Source organism: Diabrotica undecimpunctata, chromosome 1, assembly GCF_040954645.1.
Source record: "Diabrotica undecimpunctata isolate CICGRU chromosome 1, icDiaUnde3, whole genome shotgun sequence".
NCBI lineage: Eukaryota > Metazoa > Arthropoda > Insecta > Coleoptera > Chrysomelidae > Diabrotica > Diabrotica undecimpunctata.
In genome coordinates, this window is record NC_092803.1 from 62,226,614 (window position 1) to 62,251,716 (window position 25,103).

The 25,103-nt window shown below is 32.9% G+C and overlaps 1 protein-coding gene across 2 annotated transcripts in view; it reads right to left on the reverse strand.

Moving 5' to 3' along the window:
• The window catches only part of mtsh (mitoshell), an 80,644-nt gene extending 58,251 nt beyond the window's left edge, over positions 1–22,393 (reverse strand). The window contains exons 1-2 of one of the 2 annotated variants that reach the window (XM_072543624.1): positions 22,278–22,393; positions 5,688–6,163 (exon numbers count right to left, since the gene is read on the reverse strand). In XM_072543624.1, coding sequence (XP_072399725.1) covers positions 5,688–6,122 — 435 coding nt within the window. In that variant the 5' untranslated portion in view covers positions 6,123–6,163; positions 22,278–22,393. Of the gene's footprint in view, positions 1–5,687; positions 6,164–9,390; positions 9,495–22,277 lie in introns of those variants that run through there. The other variant, XM_072543630.1, reaches the window with a different exon arrangement.
• Positions 22,394–25,103: the final 2,710 nt, after the last annotated feature.

Consider the following 25,103-nt stretch of genomic DNA (forward strand, 5'->3'; position numbering starts at 1 on the left):
TAAGTCGAATCTAGAAATATACAAACGTTACTAATATTACGTCTATAAGGCAACAAAAAGACCATATGAACTAAAAATGTCTGTACTGAAAAACTTCCAAATGAGAGTTATCCCCTTTTGCCTTCTAGCCACAGACTTGTTTGCAATTGATTTTGTTTAAAACCGTTCACTTCTTTAAATCTAGATATTCTCTTCGTGTTGATTTGTTAATTTATGTTTGCATTGTCCTCTCTTTCGTGCTTGTATCTTACAATGCTCAACAAAATGAACAAATGCAACTTTTCGCGCCATACTCGGCATTCCCTAGATTCAAGGAGGCCTATGAAACGCATTCAAGTATCAAAACCACACGCCTTCATGATTATTCATAGCCAGGGTAGATTTTCATAAATCTCACAACCTTGTTTCGATTGAATTTATTGTCTTCTTTTACTCGCTTTTGATAATCGCTGTCTTATTTCAATATTTCGATCAAATCTCCGTTACTTGTGGTTTCGTTAGTGCCACAAAGCACTCTAAGGTAACTAATCAAGGTGTTAAATGGGTCTTGTGTTCCGGTTCTTATCAGTCATATAAATGTTTGTATTTTTGTGACTAAACGGCTTCAAGAACTTTTTTCGTTGGTTAATCCACATACTTCTTGTGTACGTGGCCTGATTCCACCTCATTCGAAAGGACGAATTGCACGGTTTGCGAATCACGGTCTCGCGTTTTGCTTCGTTTGTTAACCAACGCTCAAATTCATCTTGTTCCTTTAGACAATCACTTCTTCAAATACAAACATTTCTATTTTGCTACACAACCACATTTAATGTCCTCGTCTATTTCTTTCCACATAGTTGATACAGATCAAATATGTTTTCGCATCTTTCTTATAATTCGCATCCTGCTAGATACAGGCTCCACAGCCAATTTTATTTCCGTGATCAACCAAATCACGCATTTTAGTAATCAGATCTTATAGAAATACTCATTGGGGTTGAATTGGTTTTTCGTTTCGTAAATTCTGGTCAAAATTCTTGGCGAACCAAATCATCCTGTGGTCTTAGAAATCATTTTCAATTATGTTCTATAAGGGCAAGTCTCTACGACTCATTCTATATTTTATTTCACATCTTTCGTTACTTCTATGTATACAAACATAGATATTTTCTACAAAGGTTTTGGGAAGTCGCAAAGAGTAGGCACCTGTTAGTTTTGTCCCAACACGACGAAGCTCGTGAAGGATATTTCTCAGTTGTTGATTTTTCGAAAACTAACAAGTCTATTTTCTGTTATTCCACCGTTTCTACAACCCAATCCTCTTTATTTATCTTTTTCTCTTGTTTATATTCGCTACTTATTCTTTATTCTTATGCATATCTTCATTTTGTATGCTAGACAATTGCTTCAGGAAACTTCCGAATCTCAAAGAGACATATGTTGCATTCATGGAAGATTTTGTTACTTCTCAACATATGACGTCGGTTTCTGAATCCGATTTTAAATCGATTTTTATAGCTCTCACACAGTTTTCAAAAAACAAATTTTGATTTCGCTTCTTTTATCCAAAATTCGTACTAGCTTCGACGCCAATCTATATGACGTTCGAGGTGTGTCGCTAATCGACGCTTTTGATACTGGTCCTAAAAGGGCATCTCGTTCTTTGCTTAATTTTCGATATCTTCGTTGTTGTTTTATTTGCGATATAGAGCAAACGTATCGACAAATTAAAGTAAATAAGGAATTTTGGAACTATAAAAGGGGTTCTCTGGAGATCGGACTTTTTTAAACCTCTCCAAGAGTTTTTACTACGTATCGTTACTAACGGTACTTCTTCGTTTTCTTTCGCTTATAAACTCTGCAAGAGTAACGCTTAGTTTTTAATGCTCGATGGTTTTCCGCTAGGCAGTGGGCCAGCAGCCATCTCGACGCTCTTACGTCAGAATCACGCTACAAGTGATTCTCTTTGATCTACTCACCTTCTGCAGTGAGAACTTGCTTAGCTTTTAAAGCACGATACGATGGTTTTCCGCTAGGCAGTGGGCCAGCAGCAATCTCGACAGACTTACGTCAGAATCACGCTACAAGTGATTATCTTTGATACTATTCACCTTCTGCAGTGAGCATTCGCTTAGCTTTTAAAGCTCGATGGTTTTACGCTAGACAAATCGACAACGTCAGCAACCATCTCTAATTATTTTCAGGCTTTGGCTTACGCATTTTGACATGTTGTTCGTTGGCAAAGAGGAACCTTTCATTTTTACGGTACTGGGCCTAAAATGGAATCCTACGACTGATTTCTTTTCTCATTCTTCTTGTCCCTTTGACAAACCGTTCACAAAGCGGGCCATTCGTTTGTAAATCAGTCGTATTTTTGTTGCTATCCTCTTGTTTTTATTCATTTTCCATGTCCTTTTGCTAGTCAAACGTGTTCTAAAACCGTTGTGGTACTTCAAGGTATCCTGGGATGATGAAACATCTGAACAGATACATCTGACCTCTGTACTTGTATGTGTTACATTTCTGGTGTTATTTCTATACAGGAACATCTATCGCGAGATCGGAGCTCTTGGCAGCTATACTGCTGACGGATCTAGTCACTTTTGTCAACGAGTCTAGTCCAATTTTCATACTCGCTCTGTCTCGACAAGATTGGAACTCCTGGCAGCCATTTTGCTGGCTGATCTAGTCACTTTTGTCAAAGGGTTGTTCGTCCGATCTTCCGATATTTCGATTCCGATATCGACGATTGCGCTCTTTTGAGCTAATTTTTCTACCCCAAATTGGCAATCGTATTAAACACATACAAGAACTGATACCACACTTTACTCGGCATCAAATGCCTTCTAATCAACACCTCTCTGATTGTGTTAGTCGTGTTTTCCACTGGCACAATTATTTCAATTTTCACCAAACTGGCATTTTCCTACCGTGGAGCTCGTCGAAATATCATTACGCCGAGATTTCGACGCTATTCTTCTTCTTGTCTTTTCGCACCCCATGGAATTCTTATAGAAAAATGGGCCAACGGTATTGTGTATGACACAGTCTTTCGAGTTTAGTCGGTCGAAAAATTCTACTAATTCGACGCTATTCTTTTCTAATTGATGACATTGTACGCGTTGTTAATCTGAGCACAGGGTCAGATGACATCCAACAATGTTCTGTGGTCAAAATATGACCGCCGCTTATTTGTCAATTCATATTTTATGCTTACTTAGTTCTTTATTAGTATATCGATCTTTCATGTATATTCTTTACACTTATATTTTCAGCTGTTCTTAAAAACATTCGTTTTTGGCGCGGGAGAATGTTTGGGAAAGTATATACTATTTCTTTTCATATTTTTACTATTAATATTTCTGTTACGGTACTGTTTTTCGTTATTATTATTTATCGAATATCATTTAACCAGCGACCTCATTAAGTTTTATACAAAACAATATGGATTGAATCTAGTAGATGTTCCTGTATTTAATAAAACAATTTTTGTGTTATTCATTGCTTCTAATAAGATTCATCCATTTTTATCAGTTGTTGGGAATCGCCATGCGATATTGTGAGTATTGTATTACCCAAAATTAATTTTGGGGACAAAATTTGTTTGATTACATTTTGAAGTTTTGAAGTAGTAGTTTTGTTAGGATGTTGTAAGTATATGTTGGATATTTGGTAAGTATTTAACGGAATTTCTTTGGATTGGATAGTCGGGTGTGGAAAAATTGCGACTCCATCAATGGATATTTGCTGTAATGGTCGATTTTTTGTCTAAGTTTTAGTTTTTCATCATTTTTAAAAAGGCGAGTTTCTTGTAGACATAATATTAGTGGTGGCAGTTCATTGAATAGCATTTTAATGTTTTCAATGAGGCTATAATAGCCATTTAAGTTCCATTGAAGAATAAATTTAATTCAACTATCGAGATAAATTGTAGTCGCTTTCTTCAGAGAGGGAAGATTCATATGTTGAATTTATTTTCCTTATAATTCTTGTGATATTATTTTTTATGCGTCTATCATTTAATTTTGAATAAATCATTTCTGCTAAGGTGTATAACCCGCCAAAATCTTTTGTATAGTTTTTAGCTGTGACTTCAGAAAATTTTGATCTTGATTGAAAATTGTGTTCATAATGAGATCGCATAATTCAGTGAAATTTCGCGTATATGCTGGAAATGCTGTCATTGAAATGTTTTTAATTGGTTTTAATGTGACTTAGATATATAAAGCCTTCTTCTTTTTTTAGGTGTGGATTTTTTTGGAGTTATAAAAGTTTTGTTTAGGTTTTTATTTTCTGAGTTTTCAGGAGATGTTGAAATTTGCCTTTTTTGCTTGATTGGTTATTTAAGCATTATTGTTTTTGTGTTAGTTGTAGGTATATTGTGTACAATAAGCGAATCATTTGTCGTTAGGTATCTACAGCAATACGGTTGGAATAGTTGGTTGTATCATCTGAAATGTTTGTTGCTAAATTATTTTGATTTACTACTATGGATTCGAGTTTTACGGTATATGTTTTTATTACTTGTGGTCGATCTTTAAGAGTTTCTGTACCAGTTGATGTTGATATGCAGTTTTTATCTTTGTGGCCAACAATATTATATGGCGAGCAATTTAAATTATCTAGAGATAGGAAGATTCTATAAGGAGTGTTGTAATATATATTTAATATTAAGTTTGAAATTGGTTTGGTAAGTATCCGAGAGACATATATGTGTCGTCTAAAGCTTAAGACATAGCTATACTCAGACTCGGGCATGCCCTGTCCAAAAACGTTAATTTAAATACTGCAATTAGATCTAGTTGTTCAAGTTTATCTCCTATAATACTGTTTGGGATGTTGGAGCAGATGTTTGATATTACTAGTCTCCTTGCTAGAGTAATAAGTGCTCATGAGTAAATCTCATTGCCCTAGATAACTACAGTTTTATAGTTATTTAGTAAGGTATCTACTGTGCTAGTATTATTATATAGTAACTTAAGTTATTATAGTAACATTTTTTGGTGTGAGTAGAGGTCCTATGGCTACTATGTATTTATATATTCTAATACCTTGGATAGCTGACAGAATAATGGCTTGTTTTTTTGAAGGAAAATTGAAGTTGCTTAATGCATTGGGGTATGTCGGTATTGATGATATATTAGGTATGCTAATATTTTCAAAATCATCCATTTTTAAATTTTTGTTTTCTTCATTTAATGCAATTTTTCTTGAGCCGGCTCTGTATCCGCTAATTGGTTCGACTTATTAAAGTTTTCAAAAAACCAAAAACAGGATAATTTATGTGTTGAATTGTATTGAATTTTTGGTTATGTTTAATATTTAATATTATTTAATTTTTATTAAATTGGTAATGTACTCACAGTTTATTTTTTCTGTGATGAAACTGTGTTGTTTAAATACACTATTTAGCTACAACAAACAAGTTACCAAAAACACATTTATAACAATATTTACCTCTCTTAAAAAATGATCTCACTTTAATGCGACCAATTTCCTTAAAATTGTTTACCTTGATTCGAAAACAGAACTTAACTCAATAGACCGCCATCTTTTGGTTAAATGCCGCAAGTAGAAAATGTGTTTTTTCCTAGATAGAATTTAATAATGTAGATCCACAAGTATACGTAACTTATTTCACTTAAAAATGTGACTTAGCACACATTACCTCTGGGGTGCTAATATAGAAGAAAATGTTAACTTACTGTTAATAAAAGTTCACTAGCGGGGGAAGTGATTTGAGAATAGTCAAATGTAGAACTATCATTGATCCGTTCAACATCACCATTTTCTTCTTGCGAACTAGCCTTCTCTCTTTGTTGGTCCCTTGCAACTCCCCCAAATACAACGTCAGTACTGGTCACAGAAGTCGTATTGTATATCGGTGTATTACTAGCTACGTGACTTATAGGAACCGAATACTGATTTCCAACATTGTACTGAGTGTATTGATAGTGCTGTAAAAACTGCCGGGAAACTGGCGGTGGTTGGTAGGTTACTAGTGATGGCACGGGACTTCTATAACCAACAGCTGGGTAATACGTGGGATAGACGTTTCCTGGACAATTGCACATATGGTGCATGTGCAAGTGAACATTTTGTTGTTGACTGGTAGTGTTTTCAGGACGGTTTTGCTCCATGGAAAATATTTGATTCAATGTTGTATAAATACTATAATATCCTAAAAATGTAAAACCTAGTTAGTTAGCTCTTATTCTATTTTTTAAATTTATTGATGAAAATAACATAAAAAAAACTATTTCAGAACAATATTGAGCAATGTTTTTAAGTCAAAAATTTATTATTTATACTTTCAAAAAATTGGGAAAATTAAAAATGACTCAAGTTATGTTCGTCATAACATGTAACGCTAAAAAGTAATTAATAATGTCACACAAAAAAGAAAATTAATAATTTCAATTTTATTTCTTTCAACAGTAAAAATAAAACATGAAACCAGGACCATCTTGTGACACTATTTTATAAAAATGTATATTTGTGTTCGTGTATGTGTTTGGCCCAAGAAGAAAAAACATCTAATGCAATTATTTTTACTTATTCTTATGCAATATAAAAAAGTCTAAAAAGATTTACTATTATTATTATTAAAAAGATACATAAAGTATAACGCATAGGCAACATCCTTCCAAACTCTTCTAAAAACAAAAACAACCTAAGATAAATACATGAATTATGCTAAGTAGCTTGGACGCATGGGTGGGCTCTGAAATATGTGTATGTGTGTGTCAACAAACTGATGACACATTTACATAATTCTTTGTACTAATATGCTTTAGTTTCTTGAGGGCCTGATGATGATGTATAACTTGTAAACAGCCAAACCGGTCGCTCAATCTTTCGTTTAATAAAAATCTACAACCTTACACGGATTGTGAATATAACACCCTAATCCCTAACATTCATGAATATTTGCTCACAACTTTTTCATCATTTAATCCTATTTTGTTGCAGTCGACGTTTTTATTTTCGCTTGTTGGTCGTTAATAACTAATAAGGACGCTAGTTAAGCTTTTTATCGCAGTCAGGGAAAAAATATTTAAAAAAACTATCTGACGCGAGTTGTGATATTTTTACCTAATAAGAACTCCATCAGTTAAGACTCGTGTAGCACTCCTTTCGAAGAGATGATAGTTTACCCCAAGTTATATTATTCATCGACTTTGAAACTTAAAAAGCCACGTCCTGATCTAATAATGCTTTCCCATCTCTGTAGTCCAACTCTTTTGCCACTCATTCACCAGTATCACTATCTCCATTACGTTAGTGCTAGTGCGTTCTTCAGTCATTAGATCTATTGGGTGCACGTTAGTAGCACTGTCACCGCAACCATTGAAATACCGCAATGATCACTTTGTATCGTGCTCTTATACTCCAGCACTTTATACCCTTCTCTAAACTTATTTTTCGATCATCTCTATCCATCACAAAAGATTACTGATTTTAATTAATTAAAATTTTGTGAAGTCACTTTAGCATTCGAATTTCGTAATCGTGACCTTGGGATGTTTGTTAAAAGCAACACCTGCTATATAAATCAACATTCAAAAACAAAGTTTAGCCATAAAAAGAGTATGAATATCTCAAATCGAATCTTAACAAAAATAAATTGCCTTAAAGTGGTGCTAAAGGAGATGGAACATCTGGATGACCGTTCTATGTGAAGAAACTGTCAAAGAAGCAAATGAGGTCAAATGGGTATCTAGGAGTAATGCTAGATAAACGGTTTACATAGAACACTTATCTAGAAAGAATATCCAACAAAGCAAAGCTTTATCTTTGAAAATGTCGAAGGATATGTGGAAAATGATGGGATATCGAACTCAAACAATGTACTGGTTATATATGACTACATTCAGAACTATTATTTCGTATAGCGTACTAGCATGGTTGTCTTAATATCAACTAAAGACCACCAAAGAGAATCTCAATAAGTCAACTACCCCAATCGCCTTCATGAAGGTTATACTTGACCTCCCTTCATTACATACATGGATGGAGAAAATAGATGGTTCCAGATAAAATGTAACCGACAAATAATTTTGAAAAACCGTTTATCGTAGTCTTTCTAGAAAGGGACAAATAAGAGTTAAACAAAACGAATCTCTTAATAGCAGATAAATGCTTGTATACAGATGGAGGTAAAACCTATGAAGGAGTTGGAGCTAGAGTAAAAAAGGAAAACTAGGACTACGCCTTAGTGAAAGCTTTGTTAATCACTCCATTATATTTTAAATACAACTTATGCTGTAAAGATGTGTCTGCAGGAACTAAAAAGAAATAACTACAGGAATAGATACATAAAAATTGGATATATTGGATAGTTAGGCTTCATTAAAGACACTGGAATCAAATTAAATTGATTCCAAGTTAGTTTGCTACTGTCTTTTGAATCTGGTTCGGATCAAAAAAAGAAACAAAGTAAGTTTACTTTGGGTGTATGAATATACTAGTACTGAAGTGAACGAAAAAACGGAACTACTTGCCTGCGCAGGACCAAAAAAACATTTGTAGGTCCAGAAACTTTCGTTCGCGTCGCATGAAACTCAGCCAAAAGAATGATATCAGACTAGGTACTACAGATGAACCGTAAATACTGGTATGAATAAACAGATCTTAAACATTTGAATGTTTTTATATATGAACCTTCGAATAAGAAATCTAAAGATCTACTAGACATGAATAGGAATGATCTGCGAATTATCATGGATCTCCTAACAGGACACTGTCGCTTTAAGGGGCACATAACCAAAATTGGACTAACAGAAAGCGTGAATTACAGAGTCCGTCAAGCTGAAGATAGACTGTGCAACTACCCAGAGTTGTATAGGAAAAGTTTAAAACATTTGAGCATTATTAACTCGACTTCGTACAAGTTATAAAGGCCATAATAGAGTTTGGTAAAAAGGCTGGGCTAAAAGGGCAATTAACATAGTGATGAGCCACAAAAGACCTCCTTAGTCGAGTGAAAAGATGGGGATGGTTAAACGCCCATTTAACACTTATATTAAACCTAACCTATTTTAAGTTATGCTATATACTTGAACAATTTTTGTGAAAATTTTTTGTTAGTTACATAAAATTAAGCTTTAAGTCCGCTTGTTTTATTCTTCAAATTCACAATTTAAAAAGTATATTAAATAAGTATTAAAATTATGGTAGCCTTGATTAATGATGATGAAGCATTTGGTTATGTTAAAGATGATAGTTATGTAAGTTTTAAATTGTATAAATGTGGTCATCATCTTTGTATACTTTAAAATCATTTCGAGCACATAACTTCACTAAATAATATGAATGAGTTAAACTGCTACGTGAACTAGTCAGAAAATCAATATTTTAGACACTTTGTACAATCATTACCAATATTTTTATTATGAAAGTACTCACCTCTTTTTAAAGCTTTTCTTAATTATTTTTTACCTACATTGATAAAGTGACAAACACACCGATTTGTCTAATGAGACAAATAATTGTCATAATATTTCGTTTAGCTATATATGACAGTTACTAGATTGTGAATTAAAGCTAACACCGAGTGCCCGTTGATAAAAAGTTGTCAAATAATGAAAAAAATATTTGAGTTGAGCTATTTGAGTTTCGCTTCTTATATCACTGTATATCTCATTTTGTCACTCGATGGCAGAAGTCAGTTATGTATCCAAAATCTGCTTTTGTAATTGTAAATAAGTAATTGAATTTCAAATGCTCAAAGTTTCTTCTTTCTTACAGCTTACTTATAACTTATATACCTACTCTCTTCTTTTTATCTGCGTACGAAGGACAAAATTTGTTAGAAATACACGTTTAAAACTTAAAACGCTCAACTCGTTCCCTTTTTTTAATAATTTTATTTAATATATCACGATCTTCTCTTGCAGTAGTTACTTTTTCCTGCTGTCATCATTATCTTTCATCCTTCCATTCTTCCCTATCAAATGCCTTTTTTCTGCATCCGCCAATGCCAACCTCAGATCCTTTTCCACGTCGTCTAGATATCTTAGTGTAGGACTTCCTACAGTTTTACTTCCTACTGGGTTGTGATACATAGATATTTTCGTGGGGTTTCCAGGGTTCTTTAACACGTGGCTAACCCATCGTATGCGGTTTATCTTTATTATCATTACAACAAAAACTGATCAGAATCAGTAGTAATCAGAGATTTTGTACTCGTACGCAACGAACTTATAATTACCTATGATAAATTGTTCTTAATATTTTAAAGGAGATTTGGAGCCTAAATGCTTATGTCCATTCATTCGGTAAATTAAGTTAATATATATATATATATATATATATATATATATATATATATATATATATATATATATATATATATATATATATATACGCATACATTCTTGACATCTTACAGAAGCTTCATAAACATGAAGTTTAATTATAACGGCATTATATCGGCGAAATAACGACATAGTTATTGCAAAAACTTGGCATAAACTACCGAAGTGACGTTTATACTTGGAAAGCCTCATTTGATGATGGCAGCAACCCTGGATCTTCAAGAAACCAAATAGATTATATACTTGTAAGTGAGCGCTTCCGCAATGCCGTCAAAAAGTCACTAAATTTCGAGCAGATATTGGATCGGATCACCAAACCCTTGTGGCAGGTATTTAACTAAAGTTAAAACGAATCCAACGACAAAAACCAAAAATCAATATAATTAATTTTTACGATATAAGCATAAAAAATAACATTAAAAGAAGAATTTATCAATGGAATAAAAAACATCGAAAAACAACCACAAGATCCAGATGAACTATGGAATGAATTTAAAAACCAAGTTAACAAAATCTCCGTAAACAATGATTATAAAAGCAACTTGATTAAAGAAAATCATTGGATGACAAAAGACATTTTTAAATTGATAAAACAACGTCGACTTATAAAATCGAATAAAACAGAATATGGACATCGACACAAAAATATTAAAAAGAAGATACAATTGCCAAAAAAAAAGGATGAGAGAAAGGTCCGACGAATTTGAAGATGTGATATCTAGGCATGACTTTTATAATTTGCACAAAAAAGTTAAACAAATAAGCAACATACTTTAAAAATGAGTTCACTCTTTATAAATTGACAATAACAACAAAATTATTGTAAATGAGAACGAAATAAGAAGAGTATGACAACTGCATAGAGTATGACAACTGTTTGAAGATGACAAAAATAATATTACCGAATCCTACCAAAATTGTACAGACCACCCAGAAATTATGAAATCAGAGGTAGAACACGCTTGAAAATGTTAAAATTAGGAAAGCTTGTGGTCTAGATCAGAGTTTCCCAAACTTATCTAAACCGCGACCCCTTTTTGCTAAAAAATTTGTTCGCGACCCCCCAATTTCCCCCCACTCATTTATTCAATATTATTTGACAGAAATAGCGTGCCTAATTTACAATTATCTGATGGTTTCTCAAATTAAATTTTACTTTACTGTTTAAGTTTAAATCAAAAACAATTATTTTATTTTAATACAATTATTTTAATCAATTATTTTAATGATTGCGATCTGTCCCACTAGTAATTAGTACTAGGTACTTCTGCCAGAATAGCATTTACAATAAAAATAAATAATAAGAAGTCGACTGCACATTGTACACCGCGACATATTAGCTTGTGTCTACATCGCAAAACTCTTCCATGATAATCGCGAAAGCGCTCGCTACTAGATGGCACTCTGGAACGTTCTCGTAGCCTCGTTTTGGCTTTATATAAGCGGCGATGCGCCACGAAACCTCAGTTCGAATCCAAACAGCCTATGGTGGCGAACGCGATGTTGAGTAATGAGTAAATATTTTACGACTTACGTATTCCCGTTCATGTATTTACGTCTACGATAAATTATAAATTATGGATAAGTTTTTAAAAAGAAATGCAGAACCATCTACGTCTGAAAGTGGCAGTAGCAGCAATAAAAAGAAAAACAGATTCTACATTGATGAATATCTTAAATATGGTTTTACCGTTATTTCCAATAAAGCACAATGTGTTATTTGTGGACAAGTCTTGTCAAAAGAAAGCATGAAGCCATCAAAGTTACTTCGACATTTAAATAGCAAACATCCAGATAAAAAAGACAAGCCTGTAGAATTCTTTGAAAGAAAGCTGAACGTCCTTCACAAACAGCAAGACAGTTTTCCCTTGGCAACCACTACTAATGAAAAAGCATTATTAGCAAGTTATAAAGTTGCTTATCGTGTTGCCAAAACTAGTAATCCGCACACAATTGCTGAAAATCTGATTTTTGCAGCAGCTGTTGAAATGGTAGATATAATGTGTGGGGAAAGAGAGGCTGCAAAATTAAATACAATACCTCTGTGAAATAATACTATCCAAAGAAGAATTAGTGATATGGCAGAAGATATTCAAGCGCAAGTTGTGGAAAATCTTAATAAATGCACGTACTTCTCTCTTCAAATGGACGAATCCACAGATATATCTAACTGTGCCCAATTCATTACGTTTGTAAGATATGATACAAATAATGGCATTCAAAAAGATATTTTATTTTATTTTATTCACTTTTGTGAAACGTACAAGTAAATATGATATTGACTGGGGTAAATGTATTGCTATATGCACAGATGGTGCTAAAGCTATGACAGGACATAAATCTGGTCTTGTCGTCAAATTACAAGAAATAATGCCTAATGCCAAATGGAGACATTGTTTTTTACATCGAGAAGCTCTTGCGTCCAAAGCTTTACCTCGTGAAATGGACTGTGTTATGAAAACCATCATTAAAGTTGTAAACTCCATTAAAGGAAAAGCTTTGCAGACCCGTATTTTTAGAAAAATTTGCGAAGACATGGGTGCTTTATTTGAAAATCTTCTCTATCACACCGAAGTAAGGTGGCTTTCAAGGGGCAACGTATTAAAAAGAGTATTTCACTTAAGAGCAGAGCTTTTAATGTATTTGAAAGATGAGAAGTCCCCATATGAAAATCAATTTTCCGATCCTATTTGGCTTCTGAAACTAGGTTTCCTTGCTAATATTTTCGAGCAATTAAATATTTTAAACAGTAATTTACAAAGTCGTGTATTTATTTATAATTACAGCCACAGATAAAATTAAGGCGTTTCTAAGAAAAATCGATTTATGGTCGATCTCACTTGTCAAAAAACAACTCGATTTATTCCAGTGCCTTCAGGAAATTATGGAAAATGTATCCAATTACAGTGCTACAAATTTTGAACAAGGTTTTGCTGACATGCATGTTACTTTGCTCAATTTAAAACAACAGCTCTGTGATTATGTCCCCGAAGAAATTCAAAACAGTTACGACAGTTGCAGATGGATACTAAATCCGTTTTCAGCCGATTCCTTTTAGAATGTTGAAATACCAATAAACATGAAAGAAAAACTTATTGAAATATCAAGTGATGGAATGTTGAAGCTCCAATTTTTTTCCCAGAACTCGGACCAATTTTGGACCGAAAAGATGCAGGAATACCCCCAGTTGGCGAGTGAAGCTGTAAAATGTTTGGTTCCATTTGTAACATCATATTTGTGTGAGTTAAGTTTCTCGTCTATGACTGCCATTAAAACAAGAGTCAGAAATCGTCTCGTACTTGAAAATGATATAATTGTATGTGTCTCAAATACACAGCCTAGATTTGAAAGATTAGTTTCACAGAAACAGGCGCATAGCTCTCATTAAGATTATAATATTTGACTTTGTTTTACTCTTTTGTTTTTACGGACTTTAATATTTAGTTTTATATTTCGTCTGATAATTAATTGTTAATTTCTATTTACGGCGTTGTTAAAATAAAAATACATGATCTAACAAAGTGGTGCTTTTGTCTTATTTTGGAAATGTTCGGCGACCCCCCTAGTACCTCATGGCGACCCCCCAGGGGGTCGCTACCCACCACTTTGGGAAACACTGGTCTAGATGATACACCAACTGAGTTGCTGAAGCTTCTAGATGAAGATAACATAAAAATACTATTAAAACTTTTTAATGCAATATACAACACTGTAGTGATTTTCTCAGACTGGCTTAAGTTCATCTTTGTAACAATACCTGAAAAAACATACTGCTAGAAAATAATATCCATTAATTAGCCCAATGCGCTACACTCTTAATATTTTCCTAAAAATACTTCACAACAGAATTAGACTAAAATTCGAAGAAGATCTCGAAAATACCCAATTTCATTTTAGAAATTCTATGGGAACAAGTGAGGCACTTTTTGCGCTAAATATCCTATTACAAAAATGCCGTAATGAAAGAAAATATGTATTTGCATGCTTTGTGGAATTCGGAAAGGCACTCGATAAATTACAGCATGTAAAATTAATGCAGATGCTAAAAAATATAGGAATATATGACAAAGATATTCGTGTCATTAAAAATCTGTACTGGAATCAAAATGCTGCTATCGTAAAAATTAGAGAGACAATTACATCGACAAAATCTCCATACAATGAGGCATCAGACAAAGTTGAATTTTGTCCCCAACATTGTTTAATGTTTACGCAGACAAGCTATTTAAAAAGGCACTTAAGAGCCATATGGAACCAAAATAAACGAAAAACTACTGAATTTAATTAGATGCGCGAACGATACACTAACTCGGTCAGAAAATATTAAAGGTCTCCAAATTCTACTTGATCATATTCACGAAGTAGCAGAGAAAATGGGCAATAAAATAAACTCAAGCCAAACCAAATTTCTAGTTTTAGGTCATAACCCACATCCAGATGCTGATCTTGAATTGAATGGAGTCAGTTTAGAACTAAGATAAAAAAAATGTTAAATTTTATAAATATTTTGACTGTACTTTTGTATGAAATAGAAGTGTTGACACTAAACGTATTAAGTATAAAGAGAATTAAAGCATTTAAAATGTGAATTCATAGACGAATGCTGATAAGTTGGATAACAAGAAAACCTAATGAAAAAGTACTAGGAAGAGAAAACAAAGACAAAGAATAGCTAACGACTGTTAAACACCGAAAAATGTCTTATCTGAGACACATAGTAAGGAGAAATCGATATAGAATAGTACAACTTATACTTAAAGGCAAAACAGGAGGCCATAGAGGTGTAGGACGAAAACAGGTTTCTGCAAGATAATTATTTCATGTCGCAGAAGATCGAGAAGCCTTCGCAATAGCGATCGCCAACGTCGATTCTAATATGGCACGTAAGGAAGAAGATATAGATATAGATATAACAAGTCACATTAACAGAAGCAACACTCCGGTATGTTAACCTTTTTAAAATTACCGCTGTGTCTGTATGAGCTTTACTTAATGTCATTCCTGATAGGGTGCTGCACAAGTTGCTAAATACCATAGATAAAATAAGAATAGACTAGGTAAGGTATTAGCCGCTCCGTGAAGAGGTAAAACGACAATGTTCTCTTTGCGTGGTGTAGCTATCTTTGTCTGTCATACGCGTGTGATTTATCAAACTAATATAGGTGGAAGTAATGTAACGCTGAAGGAGGGGGTTCATTTATTATGCTAGGTGCTAAAGAGTGATATACCACGAATCGAGTGCTCCGAGTTTCACTATTTTGCTTATGCCTTTAGATGCAAATGGTTTTAAAGAAGAAGATATTATTCAACTTGCACAACTATTTTCCATCATCACAGACAAATTAGTGTATTTAAAGTAATGACTGATAGTGATGTGCCAACAGATAATGGAGAATTTTAAACATCAACGACCGTATTGAAGAAATACAAGACATAAATAAAACTATCACTAACTTTGAGCCTAAAGAAGAAGAACCTAAAGTTTTTTTTTTTAAATATATCAAGCATATATGATATCTGTATATATGTAAGCCTAAGAAGTTTAGTAAATTTTTTTATTACTGAGAACAATTTTAACATATCTACAAATATTTCTAAGCTTTTAATAAAATGTGTCAAAAAAAGGATACAATCTAATCTTAAATTGATGTCATTGTGTTCATTTATCTTTCTGATAAATTGAAAGTAAAATTAATTAGAATTATATTTAATATTTAAAGAAATGTATGTTTTAGTTGCTTTAATTTTCTTATGTTCTCTCTTTAAAGACTACTTTTCCTTAGCCACTATCTTTTGATTCACCGAGTGTGGTCGCTATTGGACGGTTTTACTGTATAGATATTACATACGGGGTGTAAAAAAAGGTAGATCATAAATTAAATCACGTATTCTGGGATCAAAAATAGTTCGATTGAACCTAACTTAGGTACATTAGTACAAATGTGTACATAAAAAAAGTTACACCCCTTTGAAGTGACAAAATTAAAATCGATTTTTTTCAATATATCGAAAACTGTTAAAAATTTTATATTGAAAATGAACATGTAGTTTCTTATGACAGGAATATTAAAAAAATAACAGTGAAATTTGTACAACCCCAAATTTTATGGGAATTTTGTTCACTTAAACCCCCCTAAATGTTTGTATACGTTCTAATTAAATTATCATTGTGGTACCATTAGTTAAACACAATATTTTTAAAACTTTTTTGCTTGATAGGACTTTTTCGATAAGCCAGTTTTTATCGAGATGGTGCTACTTTTTTTATGTTTTAAAAATTCAGGTGTATAACACTTGTTGCTATGGTTCTCTCTCTCTCTCTCTCTCTTTGTCAACCGTTTTTCATCCACTCCTAAATGTAGGTCTCTCCCAATTGCTTCCATCTTTCTCTATCTTGTGCCAATTTAATCTACTGTTTGCCTGCCGCTGCTCTTATGTCATCTATCCATATTTTTTGAGGTCTTCCCATGCTTCTTGTTGTCGTCCTTGGTCTCCATTCTAGAATTTTCCGTGTCCACCTGTTGTCATTATATCGGCCTACGTGACCTGCCCAGCGCCATTTCATTTTTGTAATTTCTTAAACAATATCTGTAATCTTCGTTCTACGTCTTATCTCGGTGTTTCTAATCTTGTCTCTCAGTGATATTCCAAGCATGATTCCAAGCACATTGCTCTTTGCGTTGTTTCTAATTTTTTAGCAGATTTTTTGGTAAGGGCTACTGTCTCCAAGCCGTAGATACAAACCGGTAGTATGCATGTGTTATACTCCTTTTTCTTTGAGTTTACAGGAATGAAGGTGTTTTTCAAGGTATATGCTAGTTTGCCCCATGCCAGTTGTATTCTTCTTTTAATTTAAGCATCTTGATTTGGCTTTCCTAGTTTGATGAAATGACCTAGATATACATAATGTTCAACATTTTCTATGGTATGATTTTGTATTGTTATATTTGTCTGGTCTCGGCTCAGTATTTTTGTTTTACTGTAGTTCATACGTATTGTGCATTTACGATTATTAAGAAAAACGGAATTTTCATATTACAATGGTGTACACGTTTTCAGAAATGGCAGATACGCATTTAATTCTGGGTAAGTTTGAGCAGGATAAATTAGGGTTTTAGATAATTATTGGTAATTTGGAAATTACAGGTAAATGCAAAGGGAATAGTGCAGCAGCTGCAAGGCGTTATGCAGAAAAATATCATAATCGGAATACACCAGGCAGACGATTATTTCTTTCCATTGATCGACAACTTGTTGGTAATAAAGGTCGACCAAAAGTAGACAGAAACGATGAAGAGATTTTGGAAGCAATTGAAGAACTACCCGGAGGCAATACAAGAGTAGTGTAGCGTCTCAATTGGATGTTTCTTACATGATGATTTGGAGAAGATTCAAGAAACATCAGTTTCATCCTTATCACTTAAAACCCGTTTAAGAATTACTAAATGAGAATTATTCTAAAAGAAAGGGGTTTTGCGATTGGTTTTTAACAGAAAACATAAAAAATTTCAAATTTTATTAATCATGTTTTGTTTACCGACGAAGCTACCTTTAACAGAAATTGCATTAGGAAACATCATAACACGCACATCTGGGAAGAAAAAATAACCTAATAGGGCCAGCATTTCTTCCAAACAATTTAAACGATAAAAATTAAAAAAGGCGAGGTCAAAACCACAGTCAGAAAAAATATGATTTTTCTGAAGGATATTATCAAGTTAAAGTTGATTTCATGTAATCTAATGAACTATCTTACAATAAAGTCGTCCCAGGAACGCAACCCAGCAATATTGTCAATATCATTTTAAAGTCGTCTGCTTTAAAATATACAATTAGGTCTGAATTGTCAATATAAATGAGTCAGATAAAATTAATTTATTAGAAAAATTTTTCACCAAGCAACAAAAAACAAAATTTGTTTAATTTATTAATGTTTGTATTTTGAGAATAATTTCCGAAGTGGAAATTAAAACGTTAATAAAAACTTATTTTAACCTTCAAAAAAAAAATATGTAGCTATTACCATAATGAAATAAGAGAATATATTTTCGATCAGTAACCTAGATATTAGATTGGAAGGGGCCCTAATAAGCCTATTTCTTAGCCATTCAGAGGTGCAGATCTTTACCCTATTGACTTTTTCTTCTGGGGTTTTATGAAAGGGTTCGAATATTCCGTACCAATTATGAACGAACAACAACTAAGAAATAGAATCAGGGAAGCTGTAAATCGATTTTGTCAGAAGCCGATGATTTTCCAAAATATTCGATTTTCCTTTTTAAAACGGTGTCGAGTGTGTGTTCAAGAAAATGGAGGTAATTTTAATCATTTTCAAAATTCACCACATATTTGTAAATTTGTAACATTGTAAAAGAGATGAAAAGAAAAAAATTGATATATTGGGAATTAGTGAAACACACTGGCAAAACTCTGGACAATGCGATATACTTGGATATAAAGTTTACTATGCTGGAAACGACACAACACATCACAGAAACGGCACCGCAATAATAGTTGCCCCACGTATTAATTCGGCAGTAAAATCTTTCACTCCCCATTCAGATAGAATAATGCTTTTACAAATTCAAGCAACACCGGTGAATATTAACGTATTACAGGTATACGCGCCAACGGCAGATAAAGATGGGATAGAACTTCGGCCTAGGAGAGAGAAACGATAGAGGTGATAGACTTATATGCTTCTGCCAGGAATATAACCTGCTATTAAGTAATACACTCTTCAAGCTCCCCACGCCGACTTTACACATGGAAATCCACCGCTGACTCTCCTGACAACATCATAACAAATCAGATAGATTATATAGCAGTACCAACAAGATCTAAAAACATGATAAAATCATCAAAAACGTACCCAGGTGCCGATGTTCCTACGGACCACAATCTGTTGGTATGCAGAATGGTCATGAGAGTAAAACGGCTCGAGAAAAGATCTAATTTAAACACAATTGATATTAAGAAACTCACTAACCCAAAAACCGAAATAAAAGTACGAGAACAACTAGGAAAGAAAATAAACGACATTAACGAGAACACGTCGGACATAATAGAGAGATGGGATAAATCGAGGGAAGCAATCCAAACAACATGCGCGACTCTATTAAAGCGTGACAGACGAAAGAAGAAAGAATGGATGTCTGATGAGATAATGGATATGATGGATGAAAGACGTAAATTCAAGAATAAAAATGAAGAAAAATACCAGCAGATCCACAAAATCATAAGAACGAAAATTCGAGAAGCCAAAGAAAAATGGTTTTCCAACGAATGCAGGGAAATAGAACAATACGAACGAAAATACGACAGTTACAATATGCACAAAAAAATAAAATCAATGACAAACAAGAGCAAATTCAATAAGTCACCCAACAGCATAAAAGATGGCGATGGAAATCTTATCTCGGAGCCATCAACGATCTTAGAAACATGGAAATCATACATAGAAAAATTATTTGCATCTGACAGGACTGATGATCACCTATATGGAGAAGGAGAAACAGGACCTTCAATCCTTAAATCGGAGATAGAAGATGCCATTGCAGCACTAAAAAACAATAAGTCAGCAGGTCCGGACAATGTACCCTGCGAAATATTAAAGATCCTATGTAAATCAGACAAACAGTTCCTTGATAATCTAGTTGAACTTTTTAACAACATATATAATAGCGGTAAAATCCCGGAGAACTGGCTGCAGTCAACATTTATTACAATCCCGAAGAAACCAAATGCCCATATTTGTGATGACTACCGACTTATAAGCTTGATTAATCATGTCACTAAAGCGTTCACTAAGATCATTCATAGAAGAATATATGATAAATGTGAGTCAAATATTGATAGATCGCAGTTTGGCTTTCGGAAAGCACTTGGAACTAGAGAAGCAATTTTCGCTCTCCAGGTGCTTATACAGCGGTGTTGATAAGGACGTGTATTTGTGCTTTGTGGATTTTAGAAAAGCATTTGACAATGTCAATCATGAGCAATTGATAGATATTCTGCGAAAGACAGGTATTGACGACAAGGACATTCGAATTGTGGCAAACCTATACTGGGGTCAAACAGCAAGAGCAAAAATTGGCAACGAACTCACTAAAAGTGTGCAGATCAAAAGAGGTGTCCGTCAGGGTTGTATATTATCCCCACTCCTATTCAATATTTATTCCGAAGAAATATTTAATAAATGTATGGAAAATGCAAATGAGGGCATAAAAATAAACGGCGAGTTAACGAACAATATAAGATATGCCGACGATACGGTGATCCTTGCCAGTACCATAGACGAATTACAGCAGGTAATGGAAAGAGTTTATTCAGTTAGTGAGGAATACGGCCTGAGCCTCAACTTCAAGAAGACAAAGTGGATGCTGATAAGCAGGAAGCAACAGCCTGCTCGACAGTTACGGATAAGTAACATACTAATTGACCATGTAGAATCTTATGTGTACCTTGGCACCAACGTAAATGCAAAATGGGAACAGGCCACAGAAATTAAGGCGAGAATAGAACGAGCTAGAGCAGCATTTAGCAATATGAAAAAGCTCCTCATATGCAGGGATTTGTCTCTTCCCCTAAAACTACGTCTAGTTAAATGCTACATTTTTCCGATCTTACTGTATGGTGTGGAGGCCTGGACGCTGACGGAGACGCTTACGAGAAAACTAGAAGCATTCGAAATGTGGGTATACCGACGCATTCTTCGTATATCCTGGACCGAACATGTCACCAACACAGAGGTAATCCAAAGAATCGGAAAGGAGAAAGAAATCGTGAATACAATTAAACAAAGAAAGCTTGAATATCTAGGCCACATATTGAGACACGATAAGTACCGTCTACTGCAATTGATTGTCCAGGGAAAAATAGACAGTAAGCGAGAGCCAGGCAGGAGAAGACACTCGTGGCTCCAAAATCTGAGGAAGTGGTTCGGGCTCACATCGGTCGAACTATTCAGAAGCGGCGCAAATAAGATCAGAATTGCCATGTTAATAGCCAACGTTCGCAACGGACAGGGCACTTGAAGAAGAAGAATTTGTAAATAGTTAAGTAACATTATAGAGACCTGGTAATAATATAAAAATTTATTCATATTTTGTTAGGTAGTCAGAAATTTTGAAACATGAAAAAAGAAGACACATTTCGATAAAAACTGGCTTGTCAAAAAAGTACTAAGAAGAACAAAGTTTTAAAAACATTGTGTTTAACTAATGGTACCACAATAATAATTTAATTGGAACGTATACAAACATTTGGGGAGTTTAAGGGAACAAAAGCCCCATAAAATTTTTATGGGGTGCTCAAATTTCAATATTATTTTATTTAAATATTTCTGCCATAAGAAAGCCACGTGTCCATTTTCAATATATAATCTATAATAGTTTTCGATATATTGAAAAAATCGATTTTCATTTAACTTCAAAGGGCTGTAAATTTTTTTTATGTGCACATTTGTACTAACGTAAGTTATGTAAAATCAAATTAATTTTTAGTCAAAAAATATGCGATTTAATTTTTGACCTACCTTGTTGTTACATCCTGTATATTGGATCTTCTTTTGTTCAATAATTCTTGATGATGATAAAAGTAAACTCTGCAGAATTAATTCTAAAGAGTTTAAATTAAAGTAAATAATCGTTTTACTTTAATCCTTTTATCATTTACAAAAGTAAATTATAAAGCAAGAGTAAATGAAGTATTCATATTTACTATACTTAGCTAATGATAAAAATTCCTTCCATAAGCAAGAAGAAGAAAAAGAAACTAATAATTGTATTAAAACCGCATTACGTTATCTCAAAGTTATACTCTTCGTAACTTTTGTTCTGATCTATTGTAAAACTGAAAAACTGACATTTGTAACTTTTCACTTTTGTGCATATTATGTTTTTGGTTTATTCCACCACAAATTACAATATATCTATAAAATACTTTACAAGTATAAAAAAGGTAGGCAGTACTCACCTCTGTGTTCTTAGTTTTTAGTAGAATTGGTAATTAAATTATTAACTAACTTTAAACATGGAAAAAAATACATTAACATAATAATGTTTTCGTTTTATGTCACCTAACTGTCAAAGATGACAAATTTTAACAACGATTGTCAACAACTAGATAGAAAATTATAAAAATAGTTGTATTATTAATCCGACATTGTTCCGAAATTATTTTCTAGTGGCATTTTAATATTATTTAAAATTATTGTTATTAGGAATTAACCAGAATTTCAGTTTAAAATACGTTTATTTTGATGTTCCGATTACCATGTTGAAAATCCCTCTTAGAATACTTTTAAATTTATTTTAATTTTACTGACAATTAGTATTTTGGCGTTCTTTATACAGGGTGGTCCTTAAGTAATTGTACAAAAAGAAACAGTAGATTCTACACTCCAAAATATTACGATTTAAGCCAAATTGCTTTAATAAAATGTTGATATTAAGAAAGATACAGGGTGTTAAAGTTAAAATTTAAAATTTTATTTTTCGCTATAACTTTCATGTTTGTAAACATTTATGCATAAAAATTCAGAACTGAGTACTCTTAAACATGAATTTGCATTTTTAGTTATCTGTATTTGTAATAAAAAATATTAAAGATACATTATTTTAACAAAAAAAAGGTATACCTATTAATAACTTTAAAACTTAACAGTTTTCGAGATAATCGCATTTTACAAATCAGCTGCATAATTCTGATTTAAGGCAATTACTCCAGGTAACGAAGGAAAACGAAGGACAAAAACATTAATAAATCTAAATTTTGGTATAAAATACCTGTAACTAAAGTTAATAGTTAACGAAATATTAAATAAAATAAATATATCAGCAGGATAGTTAATAATAGGATTTGACAAAAAAACAGAATAATAGGATCTTACATCAAACATTTTACGTTTTATGTTAAATTAAAGTCATAATCAAAATATGTTGTTTATAAACCAAATTAAGAAACAGTTAAAGTAAATAACATAACTTTTTATCAAAGTAAGTGTTCGATATGTCCACCATTTTCTTTAAATCATTTGTCAATATAATTCCATAAAATATCGTCTCATATTAGCATCATTGGTTCTAAAGAAACTGCTGCGGTTTATTTCTTTCCATAGTTGGTTGCGAATGTTTATGGGATTCTTATAGACAAGCTGTTTTAATAAGCCCCATACACCAAAATCAAGAGGATTAAATTCTGGACTACGTGGTGGCTATAATGTATAATGGATCAATATATTCTTTTGGATAGATATCCAAATTTTAGGGTATATTATGGAACTACATCTTATTTGTCGCAGAGGATAAATAATGTATTAAACTGTGATGTATCCCATTCATTGGTTCCTTATATACACACACGGAATAACCTATCGATGACATTACTTATTTATATTATTACGTTACAGCTTACGAATAACTATAATTACATCTCGAACAAATGGACTATTATGATTAACTAAGGAACTAATATTATACTGAACTAAATTGCCTGTGTGTTTACTATATTTATAACAATATCGGTAATTACCGATAATATCGGATGTTTTTGTAAAAATGCTGAGTCTGCAAGGTTAGATTTGTAGCAAAAGTATGATGAAACAAGACACATATGTGTTATTCAATACCTGTGCTTTAGTTTCTAATTGTCCTAATTAAAATGAGTAAACAATTTACGTAATGAACAATAAGTATTCTTTTGGGATTTTTTATAAATTAAATAATTAGGTATATCAATATCGCACCATATTGCCAAGGAATATGACTGCCAATCCAACGTAGAGAAAAGTTATATTTAAGTATGTTCTCACTGCCTTCTCTCTAGAATGTGGTGGTGTACCATCTTACATAAACCACATATTTTGGGTTTTCAGCATTTGACAATAGGGAAAAAGTAATACAACGCCAGTAGGTATATAAACTTAACAAGCGATAGAAAAGTGAAATTGTAAACATAATGACGGCCAACGTCTGAATACGGACACGGCACCTAAAGAAGATGAAGAATATTTTCTCCAATAAGACATTTAATGTATTAAAAAATTTTGTAGTGTTACATTATCATTTTTGAATTGTTTTAATAACAATAAACTATGAATTATGCTTATCTACAGGTATTCAGTGCTTTACCGCACAAATATCAAACTCAGTATTATTTTGCAACTGACTTATAAAATGCTATTATCTCAGAAACGGTTAAATTTTAAGGTTACTAAAATGTATACCTTTTCTTTGTAAAAATAATGTATCTTTAATATTTTTTTACACAAATAGAGCTAGCTTAAAGACCAAAAAAGTTAAGCGCAAATCTATGCCACATATGTGGCATATGTGGCGCCCTCTATCAGTTACATTAAAGTGTGTATACAATTATAATTTATCCTACCTAAAAACATCCAATTATAAACTTTTGTCAAAAAATATTTACCAACGTAAAAGTTGTAGCAAAAAATAAAATTTTTAATTTCCACTTTAACACCCTGTATCTTTCTTAATATCAACATTTTATTAAAGCAAGTTGGCTTAAATCGTGATATTTTAAAGTGCAGAATCTGCGGTTTCTGTTTGTACAATTACTTAAGGACCAGCCTGTATATACAGTCGGTTCGCTATTCCCAGTCTGAACTGTCTAGTGAATTTAGTAATTATTTTTTTGCGAAGTTAGTTACTTTTTGACAGACTAGAAGTGGCTGGAAATTACTATACAGCCAAACACAGGTACTCATAGCCAATATTAATAGTAAACAAACTAAATAGTAAATAAAATAGAACTTTACGAATTACCAACAATCAATGTTTA